General features: G+C 52.3%; 1 protein-coding gene across 1 annotated transcript in view; it reads left to right on the forward strand.

Annotated features, from left to right (window-relative positions):
* Positions 1–228: 228 nt before the first annotated feature.
* The window catches only part of LOC145339509 (sorbin and SH3 domain-containing protein 1-like), a gene marked incomplete at its 3' end in the record, with an annotated part of 37146 nt that continues 23598 nt past the window's right edge, over positions 229–13776 (forward strand). Inside the window, exon 1 of the mRNA XM_080183987.1 lies at positions 229–355. Coding sequence (XP_080040113.1) covers positions 324–355 — 32 coding nt within the window. The remainder of the gene's footprint in view (positions 356–13776) is intronic.

A 13776-nucleotide genomic window follows, 5' to 3' on the forward strand; every position in this document is an offset into this window, starting at 1 on the left:
ATCACGTTTCCTATTTGGCTGTCTGGGGCTACAGTGCCATTTGACACTTCAGACCCTTGGGGGGGGCGGGAATCGGTCCTTCGGAACGCCGTGAGAAAGAGGCGAATGCAGAGTGAATCGCGGAGCTAATTAAGGCACTGTGGGTGGGACGAGCTGAGGTACTTAAAGCTGACAGCCGGGATCTTTCCGATCCCCCACCGCCTGTGAGTCAAAGTGAGCAGCGGCAGAATACCTCCCTGTGGAGACGGCTAATTGCGTCCAGGGACAAGTTAAAGTCACAGCCCGTTTAAAAAAGCGGTGAAGAATTGTAGCGAGGAAAGGAAATGCCTCCTTTAACTGGCAAAGCAGACTCCAGGTATGGAATGGGTCACCCTTCCTGTGCGTTTGTTTCTTTCGTATCACAGACAAGGTGTGACAACTTGTAATGGGAAAGTGATCTCGCTTTTGGAGAGGAGAGCACTGTCTTTGGTTTGATTATAAGGTGCAGGCGATACACGTCAATGATTCTACGCTGGATGTATCACTTTGGGAAGCACAGCGAGTTAACACTGCTGCCTCACAGCGCCAGGGACCCAGCCTCGATTGGGTCACCGCCTGCACGTTCTCCCCGTGTCTGCGTGGGTTTCCTCCGGGTGCTCCGGCTTCCTCCCGCAGTCTGAAAGATGCGCTGATTAGGCGCGTTAAATTGACCCTTAGTGTACCCGAGCAGGTGCTGGAGTGTGGGTTTTCACAGTAACTTCACTGCGGCACGGTGGCGCAGAGGTTAGCACTGCGGCTCCAGGGACCCTGGGTTCGATTCCCGGCTCGGGTCACTGTCTGTGGGGAGTTTGCACATTCTCCTCGTGTCTGCGCGGGTTTCCTCCGGGTGCTCCGGTTTCCTCCCACAGTCCAAAGACGTGCGGGTTAGGTTGATTGGCCGTGCTAAGAAATTGCCCATTAGTGTCCAGGGATGCGTAGGTTAGAGGGATTAGTGGGTATAATATGTAGGTATAATATGTAGGGATATGGGGGTAGGGCCTGGGTGGGATTGTGTTCGGTGCAGACTCGATGGGCCTCTTTCGGCAGTGTAGGGTTCTATGATTCTAGTATTAATGTACGCCTCCTTGTGACACCAATAAATAAACTTTAAACTCTACGCACTGCGAAATACCAACTTAAAGGCTTTTGGGGGCAGCTTACGCTATATTCTTGCGAGGTTCTGTGCTGTTTTAAGTGCGTGTCGGTGGGGATGGTTTAAACCGCGAGTGGCTTGTGTTAAATCTTCAGCTGCTTGCTGCTGTTTTGTGATGGGGCTCGATTTTCAACCAAAGTCTAGAGCCGTTGGGGTTAATTTGCAATTTGACGGGGTAGGTTGTGTGGACTGGGAGCTTGCCTGTCAGGGCTAAGAATGGGGGAACAATGCTCCTGCTAGCTCGACTTAACGCCTTTTTCCAAATTTGGCAGACGCCTCGCAATTGGTGGCATCACGCTGTGGATCAGAGAGTCGGTTTACATTCCTCCGGTCTGGTTGGATAATGTCATTGTGCCTTTGAAGTATTAAAATAAATGGTGGCGGGGGGGAGGGGAGAGCGGGTGCAGAGTTTCGCTGCAATGTCCCACAGCGTGACATGTTTACTATCGCTGCGTGGCCCACATGTATTGAGTCTGTTTGGAACTCCTTTCGGATTAACCCAGTCAAGTAAGTGTCTTGCCCTTAACCTAATGTGCGGCATTGCGGGGGGGGGGGGGGTGTAGGTGCTTTCCTGAGCCCTACGCAATCGCAAGCTTGATCCTAGGTCTTTGCCGTAGCCCAACTGGAAGTGAGTGCCGCGCAATCCCTGTTCCTGGGTTAGGCCAAGGAATGGCTTGGCTGTGATGGCGCTGCAGCCGAATAGCCCGCCAGCCTTCACCGCGATGCCTCCACAGTTGAATAGCTTGCTGACGTTTGGCCGCTGCCGTTTGGAGAATGACCAACTGCGTGATGTACAGGTGTTGGCCTTTCAAAGGCGCGGAGTGGGACAGGAAGCAGGATAACGAATCAAAATATTTTTGGAAGTGTGAACATTAAATTGTGTCAAGTGTTGACCAATCAAGGGGGGGAGTAATTGATTGGGAGCGGCTACAGACTGGCCACTGCCATGGTTCAGCTAGGCTTGGAGAGTGCGGCCTACCTGTAGGCCCAAATGTAAATCCCAGCCTCGATCGACCTCTTCCAACGTGCCTCCCTTGATGGGTCATCGTTGCCCACTCTTGCCTCGTGGGGGGTGGATGGCACAGTCCTTCAGGCCAGAGTAAGAGAGCAGAATCGCACCAGTGCGGCCTAGAGAAAATGTCCGCAAGCCTCCTAGATTGGTCTGAGTTGACGATGGAGCTCCAAAACACTGCGGTTTGCAACCCTGGAGGAAAATCATTTAGAAAGAAATTTTCTTCGAACGTTTCTCTTATTGAGATATAAAAATATTGAAATAAAACATAAAAGTCCTTTTGCTCTCCAATTGGCAAAGCGAGCTTGACACGACAAAGGTGGATAGGTTGGCTGACTAAACCTCCAGGTATGCATCTAGTCGCCACCCTAAGCTGCTCACTTTTGGAAGGATGTTAGGGTGCATACCTGGCCGCTGATCCCAGCTCACAAATTGCTGTGTTTTCTATCAAGCAAAGGACGGATAAGGAAGCAGAGTGAATGAGGGCGGCACCGTGGTCCGCACAGCGTGCTGCCTCACAGCGTCAGGGACTCGGGTTCGATTCCCGGCTCGGGTCACTGCCTGGACGGAGCTTGCACATTCTCCCCGTGTCTGCGTGGGTTTCCTCCGGGTGCTCCGGTTTCCTCCCGCAGCGTGAAGGACGTGCTACATTCTCTCTCAGTGTACCCGAACAGGAATTAGGGGATTTTCACAGTAACTTCATTGCAGTGTTAATGTAAAGCCTACTTGTGCCACTAATAAATAAACTTTTAAACTTGCCACAAGAGGACACAGGTTTAAGGTGCTGGGGAGCAGGTACAGAGGAGATGTCAGGGGTAAGTTTTTCACTCAGAGGGGGGTGAGTGAGTGGAATCGGCTGCCGTCGGTGGTGGTGGAGGCGAATTTTAAGAGACTTCTGGATGAGTACGTGGGATTTAATAGAATTGAGGGTTATAAGTAGGCCTAGTAGGTAGGGATATGATCGGTGCAACTTGTGGGCCGAAGGGCCTGTTTGTAGTTTTTTCTATGATTCTAAACATTGATGTTATGAAGGAATGGGATAGGAAAACAAGACCAAAGTGAAGGGAAGGATTAATTGACATCCCAACCTGTTAGCTCCCATTTTGTGGCCTCTGTTTGTTTATTGATGCAGTACCTTGGCAGTGGTCGTGGGCACCACTGACTCACTTTACAGAATTGTTGAAAAACTTGAGTCAATAAACCAGGATAAGGAGCTGGAGAAATCTCCAGGGAGGGTAAAGAACATAGAACACTACAGCACAAACAGGCCCTTCGGCCCACAAGTTGCGCCGATCATATCCATACCTACCAGGCCTATCTATAACTCTCAATCCCATTAAATCCCATGTACTCATCCAGAAGTCTCTTAAAAGACCCCAGCGAGTTCGCCTCCACCACCACCGACGGCAGCCGATTCCACTCACTCACCACCCTCTGAGTGAAAAACTTACCCCTGACATCTCCTCTGTACCTGCTCCCCAGCACCTTAAACCTGTGTCCTCTCGTAGCGACCATTTCAGCCCTGGGAAATAGCCTCTGAGAATCCACCCTATCTATTCCTCTCAACATTTTATAAACCTCTATCAGGTCGCCTCTCAACCTTCGTCTCTCCAGGGAGAAGAGACCGAGCTCCCTCAACCTATCCTCATAAGGCATGCCTCCCAATCCAGGCAACATCCTTGTAAATCTCCTCTGCACCCTCTCAATAGCTTCCACATCCTTCCTGTAGTGAGGCGACCAGAACTGCGCACAGTACTCCAAGTGGGGTCTGACAAGGGTCTTATAAAGTTGCAGCATTACCTCCCGACTCCTAAACTCAATCCCTCCATTAATGAAGGCCAGTACACCATACACCTTCCTGACCACATCCTCCACCTGCAAGGCTGATTTAAGAGTCCTATGGACCCGGACCCCAAGGTCCTTAGGAGCCTCTACACTGCTAAGAGTGCAACCCTTGATATTGTACTCCTTCATCCCATTGGACCTGCCAAAATGGACCATTACACATTTATCTGGGTTGAAATCCATCTGCCCCTTCTCCGCCCAGTCTTGCATCCTATCTATGTCTCGCTGCAACTTCTGACTAAGAGTGACTGAGTTGGTCAGATTTGTGAGCCTGCGTCATTGGTATGTGTCCTGCGATGGTGTCCACCCTCGGGTTTATTTTTGATTCGTTTGCGATGTGTGAGTGCTGCTGACTCTGTTCATTGCCCATCCCTAATTGCCCTGGAAAAGGCACTTAAGAATCAGCCACACTGCTGTGCGTCTGGAGTCACACGTAGGCCAGACCAGGTCAGGATGGCAGACTTCCTTCCGTGGGCAGCACGGTGCTTAGCACTACTGCCTCACAGCGCCGGGGACCCCGGTTCAATTCCAGCCTCCAGTGACTGTCCGTCTGTGCGGAGACGACACGTTCTCCCCACGTCTGCGTGAGTTTCCTTTGAATGCTCCAGTTTTCTTCCATGCTCCAAAGATGTGCAGGTTGGCCGTGCTAAATTGCCCCTTAGTGTCAGGGGGACTAGAAGGGTAAATATATAGGGTTATGGGGAGCAGGGTAGCGCCGTAAATGCACTGTAGGGACTCTACGATCCTGACCAGATGGTTAGTGATTCAAATGGGTTTTTAACGACAATCTTTAGATAAATCCTGATTTTCAAAGAAATCATAGAATCCCTACAGTACAGGAAGAGGCCATTCAGCCCATCGAGTTTGCACGGACCACAATCCCACCCAGGCCCTACCCCCCCCATATCCCTACATATTATACCCACTAATCCCTCTAACCTACGCATCCCTGGACACTAAGGGGCAATTTCTTAGCACGGCCAATCAACCTAACCCGCACATCTTTGGACTGCGGGAGGAAACCGGAGCACCCAGAGGAAACCCACGCAGACACGAGGAGAATGTGCAACCTCCACACAGACAGTGACCCGAGCCGGGAATCGAACCCAGGACCCTGGAGCTGTGAAGCAGCAGTGCTAACCCACTGTGCCGCCCATTTTCTTTCACTGGATTCAAATCCCACCATCTGCTGTGGTGGGGTTCGAACCCAGGTCCCCAGAACATTACCCTGGGTCTCTGGATAACTTGTCCAGTGAAAATGCCAATGCTTTCCCCCCCCCCTGCAGTATCCCAGTTTCACCAGGAGAGTGCGCTCCTGGGCATGCATCGATGAGCACTTGAAGGGCCATAGCTCCGAGGTTAGTGCTGGAAAATGGGGTTAGAATAGATAGGCGTTTGATGGCCGTCATAGACACGATGGGCCGAAGGGCCTCTTTCTGTGCTGCTTGACTCTATGACCGTGACTGGGCTGCCTGTGGGATCTTGCTGTGTGCAGTGTGCCTCCTGAATTTCCTGCATTTAAAGCAGTGACGACACTTCTTGTGGCTGTAAGCTGCTTTGGCGGAGAGGAGGGAGGAGGCTGTGAAGAAATTCTCTAGCGTAACGTGAGGTTTCGCTTCTTTGCAGTGGGAGCGGCAGGCAGAGCTCAGGCCCCTCCTCACCCCCTGCATCCTGCTGAAAAATACTTGTCTGTGGATGTCCGAAAGAGGTTTGCTGTATTGAGCGGGGCTGTAAACTCTCTGTTGCGCAGCTCCTGTGGTGGAATAGCCAATAGTGAGAGGTGGGGAATGCAGAGCCAGTTCGCCAACGTTAATCCCTGTCTCCACCACCGACCCCCCCAGAGTGGAGAAGCTTGCATTCTCTCCTCCCTCTGCAGGGCTGAAGGATAGGTTAGTAGAGCCACTTCTTGTGGAGTTCACTAGCCTCTGGTTAAGAGACTGGGACGAACGAACGGATCTGGCCTCTTCCTGGGGTGGCCTGTTGGTTAACATTGCTGCCTCCCAGCAGCAGGGACCCCGGGTTTCGATTTGTCTGTGTGGAGTTCGCACGTTTCCCCTGTGGCGGCACGGTGGGTTAACACTGCTGCTTCACAGCTCCAGGGTCCCGGGTTCGATTCCCGGCTCGGGTCACTGTCTGTGTGGAGTTTGCACATTCTCCTCGTGACTGCGTGGGTTTTCTCCGGGTGCTCCGGTTTCCTCCCACAGTCCAAAGATGTGCGGGTTAAGTTGATTGGCCATGCTAAGAAATTGCCCCTTGGTGTCTTGAGATGTGTAGGTAGCTCAAAAAAGATAGTAGGACTAGGGGGCACAGCCTCAAGATAAAGGGGAGGCGGTTTAGAACGGAGTTGAGGAGGAACTTCTTCACTCAAAGGGTGGTGAATCTCTGGAATTCTCTGCCCGTTGAAGTGGTGGAGGCTGCCTCGCTAAATATTTTTAAGACGCGGGTTGATGGGTTTTTGATAAGCGAGGGGATTAAGGGTTATGGGGAGAGGGCGGGAATGTGGAACTGAGACACGACAGATCAGCCATGATCTTATTGAATGGCGGGGCAGGCTCGAAGGACTAGATGGCCGACTCCTGCTCCTATTTCTTATGTTCTTAGAGGGATTAGTGGGTATAATATGTAGGGATATGGGGGTAGGGCCTGGGTGGGATTGTGGTCGGTGCAGACTCGATGGGCCGAATGGCCTCCTTCTGCGCTGTCGGGATCCTACAATTGTTGCCGGTGGAGGAACATTTATCCGGAATGTCTTGTTGGGGGGGATCAGTGAGGCCGCGATGGAGTGGTGGGATGTTATGAGTTTGTTTGTCCTCTCTCGTTCCGAGATTTACCCTTGGCTGAGCGAAGGGCTGAGGTGGAGCCTCTCTGGGATAATTTGGAGTGCTTGTTTTCATTCCTTCGGCATGGAATGCGGGGAATGTGAGTCTTGATGTCGGTGCGAGCAGTGGGCAGCCTATTTCTGGACGTGTCAATTGAACTGTGGTGGTGACACTTGGCTCGTCATTGGGAAGTGATTACTATTCCCGTCACAAACTGTTTACTGTCACTCAAAAAGGTGTCCAGTCAGAAACAGCTCCCACGCGGGGCCGTGGGGGGGGGGTGGTGGAGAGCAGAGAGACAGGGGACTGAGAGACGCGAGGGGACGAGTCACCACAGGGTGGGGGCATGAACTGTGAGCAGGAAGGGGTCTCCGTGAGCTCTGGGCGAGCGGTTGAGCTCCCCCTGAACTGGGGCAGCTTTTGATCTCTGTGACAACAATGTTTAAAAAAAAAACCCACCAAAAGAATCTGTACTGGGGAGTCTGCACTCACTGGACCATTGTGAGAGCATGTATGTTTGCCACAATCCTGTTTCAAGGTTTTAGTTCGTTTATTAGTGTCACAAGTCGGCTTACATTAACACTGCAATGAAAATCCCCGAGCGGCCACACTCCAGCACCTGTTGGGGTACACCGAGGGAGAATTTAGCACGTCTTTCAGACTTTGGGAGGAAACTTGGGATGGTGACCCAAGCTGGGAATCGAACTCAGATCCCTGGTGCTGAGAGGCAGCTGTGTCAAACACCAGTGCCCCACCCGTACCCCAGTGAGAGTCAGTGTGCGTGGGACCCCGTACCCCAGTGAGAGTCAGTGTGCGTGGGACCCCGTACCCCAGTGAGAGTCAGTGTGTGTGGGACCCCGTACCCCAGTGAGAGTCAGTGTGTGTGGGACCCGTACCCCAGTGAGAGTCAGTGTGTGTGGGACCCGTACCCCAGTGAGAGTCAGTGTGTGTGGGACCCGTACCCCAGTGAGAGTCAGTGTGTGTGGGACCCGTACCCCAGTGAGAGTCAGTGTGTGTGGGACCCGTACCCCAGTGAGAGTCAGTGTGTGTGGGACCCGTACCCCAGTGAGAGTCAGTGTGTGTGGAACCCGTACCCCAGTGAGAGTCAGTGTGTGTGGGACCCGTACCCCAGTGAGAGTCAGTGTGTGTGGAACCCGTACCCCAGTGAGAGTCAGTGTGTGTGGAAACTGTACCCCAGTGAGAGTCAGTGTGTGTGGGACCCGTACCCCAGTGAGAGTCAGTGTGTGTGGGACCCCGTACCCCAGTGAGAGTCAGCGTGTGTGGGACCCGTACCCCAGTGAGAGTCAGTGTGTGTGGGACCGTACCCCAGTGAGAGTCAGTGTGTGTGGGACCCGTACCCCAGTGAGAGTCAGTGTGTGTGGGACCCGTACCCCAGTGAGAGTCAGTGTGTGTGGGACCCGTACCCCAGTGAGAGTCAGTGTGTGTGGGACCCGTACCCCAGTGAGAGTCAGTGTGTGTGGAACCCGTACCCCAGTGAGAGTCAGTGTGTGTGGGACCCGTACCCCAGTGAGAGTCAGTGTGTGTGGGACCCGTACCCCAGTGAGAGTCAGTGTGTGTGGGACCCGTACCCCAGTGAGAGTCAGTGTGTGTGGGAGCCGTACCCCAGTGAGAGTCAGTGTGTGTGGGACCGTACCCCAGTGAGAGTCAGTGTGTGTGGGACCGTACCCCAGTGAGAGTCAGTGTGCGTGGGACCCGTATCCCAGTGAGAGTCAGTGTGTGTGGGACCCGTACCCCAGTGAGAGTCAGTGTGTGTGGGACCGTACCCCAGTGAGAGTCAGTGTGTGTGGGACCCCGTACCCCAGTGAGAGTCAGTGTGTGTGGGACCCCGTACCCCAGTGAGAGTCAGTATGAGATGGGAGCGTTTAGTGTTTTATTGGCTTGTGCTCCTTTCCGTTTAAATACATGCGGTATACCCTGTTAGAACTGTGAGCTTTCCTTTGAAGCCATCCTAAGATGTATTTTGCGGCTCTCTGCTCCCTCACAGAACACGGACAGAGGATCACATTCAGATTAACAGTGAACTAAATGTTTAGTGTGTGACAGTAACCAGCCGGGATACTGTGACTCTGCCTGATTTGTACATGGAGAGTTGTTTTATCCCTCAGTTTGAGAAACAGTTTTGGGACTGTTTACAATTTCCTTTCCTTTGCCTCCGAAGGAATTCTCTCCTAACTTTTTATTCCCCTCCCCGACCACCCAGTTTCTGGAATATTCTATGACCAAATGGAGCAGTGAGGGCTGGATTAGTTTGGGGATTATACTGATGACATGACGTCACATGTGACACATCTTCATTCCAGAGAATCTTTGAACGCTTGGAGTATCTCTGATGGCTCAGTCCAGCGGTGCGCAAAGCCAACTAATCTACATTCTTCACAGAATCGTGGTTTGCTCGAGGAGTTTAAATCTGCAACTATTTTTCCACGCCTTTTAAGGAGTTGTCATAGGAGGCATGATGCACTGGGAGAACTGCTGGTCAAGTGTGCTGCATGCTAGCTCCCAGATTTTAAGAGGCTCAAGTGTAATGGACCACACTGACTCTTACTGGGGTACGGGTCCCACACACACTGACTCTCACTGGGGTACGGGTCCCACACACACTGACTCTCACTGGGTCCCACACACACTGACTCTCACTGGGGTACGGGTCCCACACACACTGACTCTCACTGGGGTACGGGTCCCACACACACTGACTCTCACTGGGTCCCACACACACTGACTCTCACTGGGGTACGGGTCCCACACACACTGACTCTCACTGGGGTACGGGTCCCACACACACTGACTCTCACTGGGTCCCACACACACTGACTCTCACTGGGGTACGGGTCCCACACACACTGACTCTCACTGGGGTACGGGTCCCACACACACTGACTCTCACTGGGGTACGGGTCCCACACACACTGACTCTCACTGGGGTACGGGTCCCACACACACTGACTCTCACTGGGGTACGGGTCCCACACACACTGACTCTCACTGGGGTACGGGTCCCACACACACTGACTCTCACTGGGGTACGGGTCCCACACACACTGACTCTCACTGGGGTACGGGTCCCGCACACACTGACTCTCACTGGGGTACGGGTTCCGCACACACTGACTCTCACTGGGGTACGGGTCCCGCACACGCTGACTCTCACTGGGGTACGGGTCCCACACACACTGACTCTCACTGGGGTACGGGTCCCACACACACTGACTCTCACTGGGGTACGGGTCCCACACACACTGACTCTCACTGGGGTACGGGTCCCACACACACTGACTCTCACTGGGGTACGGGTCCCACACACACTGACTCTCACTGGGGTACGGGTCCCACACACACTGACTCTCACTGGGGTACGGGTCCCACACACACTGACTCTCACTGGGGTATGGGTCCCACACGCACTGACTCTCACTGGGGTACGGGTCCCACACGCACTGACTCTCACTGGGGTACGGGTCCCACACACACTGACTCTCACTGGGGTACGGGTCCCACACACACTGACTCTCACTGGGGTACGGGTCCCACACACACTGACTCTCACTGGGGTACGGGTCCCACACACACTGACTCTCACTGGGGTACGGGTCCCACACACACTGACTCTCACTGGGGTACAGGTCCCACACACACTGACTCTCACTGGGGTACGGGTCCCACACACACTGACTCTCACTGGGTCCCACACACACTGACTCTCACTGGGGTACGGGTCCCACACACACTGGCTCTCACTGGGGTACGGGTCCCACACACACTGACTCTCACTGGGGTACGGGTCCCACACACACACTGACTCTCACTGGGGTACGGGTCCCACACACACACTGACTCTCACTGGGGTACGGGTCCCACACACACTGACTCTTACTGGGGTACGGGTCCCACACACACTGACTCTTACTGGGGTACGGGTTCCACACACACACTGACTCTCACTGGGGTACGGCTCCCACACACACTGACTCTCACTGGGGTACGGGTCCCACACGCACTGACTCTCACTGGGGTACGGGTCCCGCACACACTGACTCTCACTGGGGTCCCACACACACTGACTCTCACTGGGGTCCCACACACGCTGACTCTCACTGGGGTCCCACACACACTGACTCTCACTGGGGTCCCACACACACTGACTCTCACTGGGGTCCCACACACGCTGACTCTCACTGGGGTCCCACACACACTGACTCTCACTGGGGTACGGGTCCCACACACACTGACTCTCACTGGGTCCCACACACACTGACTCTCACTGGGTTCCACACACACTGACTCTCACTGGGGTACGGGTCCCACACACACTGACTCTCACTGGGGTACGGGTCCCACACACACTGACTCTCACTGGGGTACGGGTCCCACACACACTGACTCTCACTGGGGTACGGGTCCCACACACACTGACTCTCACTGGGGGTCAGTTCCACTCTCACTGGGTTAGAGTTTTAACGGGTTGTGGTTGGTCTTGTACCTATTCTCTCTGCGTGGTGCTAAATTGTGGCAATTTACAGACTCTTGATTTTCTCCATTGTAGTTACTCTGTTAATGGTGATTTGACAGTACCAGTAGGTTATGTTTCAACTTGAATTCATATAGTAATCCTACAGCACCAGCCTTGGTTCAGAATGTAATTCTATTTATTGCAAATTGCTTCATAGTCAGTATCTATTGAGAGTGGGTCACAGTCCAGAATGCACTCTCAGCTTGAGTCATGGATTCAGTGTCCCACTCTGGGACGGGAGAATAGAACCTGTGCTTACGTTCTCAGTACAATCCCTCTGCACTGTTGGATACGGGAAAACTCTCTGTGTCGCACCTCGAGGGAGTCCTGTAGTGTTGGATATGGTAACTCAGTGCAGTCCCTCGAGGGAGTCCTGCGCTGTTGGAAGTTGGTTTTGGATGGAACATTAAGCAGAGGACTCCTTTGCTCTCTCAGATGGACGTAACACATCCCATAGCCACTATTTGCAGAGAAACACAAATGCTGCTTGGTGTCCCAGCTTAATGGACACAATATCTGGCCATTATTACATTGCTGTTCGTGGGAGAATTGTATATCGTACACAATACCGGCTGCTACGTCTAATGACTGTTTGTTTGGATGTGAAATATTTAGTGATTATCTGGAATCCTGCTTTAGTTATAATCCTGCTTTATTTATAAAACACCTGGATAAAGGAATAAAGAAACTTGTATCTAACAGGTCTATCGAAAGTGAGAGTTTTGTGTTCCATTGTGGGCGCTGCACCTTTGGAAGTGTTAACTGGATCTCAGGTAGTCCAAGACTTTCCTTTATTGAGAGATTTGATTGACTTGTTCGGTTTATTCCCATACCCAGTGTCCCAGCTATCCCCTAGTTAAGTGCTCAAACACCCAATGGCTGTTTCTCTGAACCTTAACAATGTTATTGACCGTTATAATTGAAAATTATTGGCGGCACGGTAGCACAGTGGTTAGCTCCACTGCTTCACAGTTCCAGGGTCCTGGGTTCGATTCCCAGCTCGGGTCGCTGTCCGAGTGGAGTTTGCACATTCTCCTGGTGCCTGCGTGGGTTTCCTCCGGGTGCTCCGGTTTCCTCCCACAGTCCAAAGATGTGTGGGTTAGGTTGTATATAAATTGCCCCTCAGTGTCCAGGGATGCGTAGGTTAGAGGGACTACTGGGTATAATATGTAGGGATATAGGGGTAGGACCTGGGTTCGATTCCCAGCTCGGGTCGCTGTCCGAGTGGAGTTTGCACATTCTCCTCGTGCCTGCGTGGGTTTCCTCCGGGTGCTCCGGTTTCCTCCCACAGTCCAAAGATGTGCGGGTTAGGTTGTATAGAAATTGTCCCTTAGTGTCCAGGGATGTGTAGGTTAGAGGGATTAGTGGGTATAATATGTAGGGATATAGGGGTAGGACCTGGGTGGGATTGTGTTCAGTGCAGACTCGATGGGCCGAAGGGCCTCTTTCTGCACTGTAGGGTTCTATGATATAAGATATTGACTGGGAAGCCGGTGACGGTTTTAGAGAGGACACAGAAAAGATAGATCCGTGAGAATGATTTCGGGGCTGAGGGACTTCAGATCGACTAGAGAAGTATAATGTGGGTAAATGTGAGGTTATCCACTTTGGTAGCAAAAATAGGAAGAGAGATTATTACTTGATAGGTATAAATTGAAAGAGGGGATACTCAGTGACATCTTGGAGTTCTTGTGCATCAGTCACTGAAAGTAAGCGCGCAGGTACAGCAGGCAGTAAAGAAGGCAGATAGTATGTTGGCCTTCATAGCGAGAGGATTTGAGTATAGGGATGTTTTACTGCAATTGTATAGGGCGTTGGTGAGGCCACACCTGGAGTATTGGGTGCAGTTTTGGTATCCTTATCTGAGGAAGGATGTCCTCGCCATAGAGGGAGTGCAGTGAGGGTTTACCAGGCTGATTCCTGAGATGGCAGGTCTGTCACATGATGAGAGACTAAGTGGGTTAGGATTATATTCACTGGAGTTTAGAAGAGTGAGAGGGGATCTCATAGAAACTTATAAAATTCTGATAGGCAGGGTAGATTCAGAAAGAATGTCCCCGTGGGGGGAGTCCAGAACTAGGGGTCATAGTTTGAGGATAAAGGCTGAATCTTTTCGAACCGAGGAGAAATTTCTTCACCCAGAGGGTGGTAATGTGTGGAATTCACTCCCGCAGAAAGTAGTTGAGGCCAAAACATTGTGTGATTTCAATTCTGGCCTTGGGTGACTGTGTCTCTGTGGAGGCCTTCCCGTGTCTGCATGGCTTCCTTCCGGATGCTCCGGTTTCCTCCCACACTCCAAAAATGTGTTGGTTAGGGGGACTGGCCATGCTAAATTGCTCCTCGGCGTCCAAAGATGTGTAGGTTAGGGGAATTAGAACAAAAACAGCCCGGGAAACAG

This window comes from Carcharhinus amblyrhynchos, unplaced genomic scaffold (genome assembly GCF_965287045.1).
Source record: "Carcharhinus amblyrhynchos unplaced genomic scaffold, sCarAmb.v2.hapA scaffold_510, whole genome shotgun sequence".
NCBI lineage: Eukaryota > Metazoa > Chordata > Chondrichthyes > Carcharhiniformes > Carcharhinidae > Carcharhinus > Carcharhinus amblyrhynchos.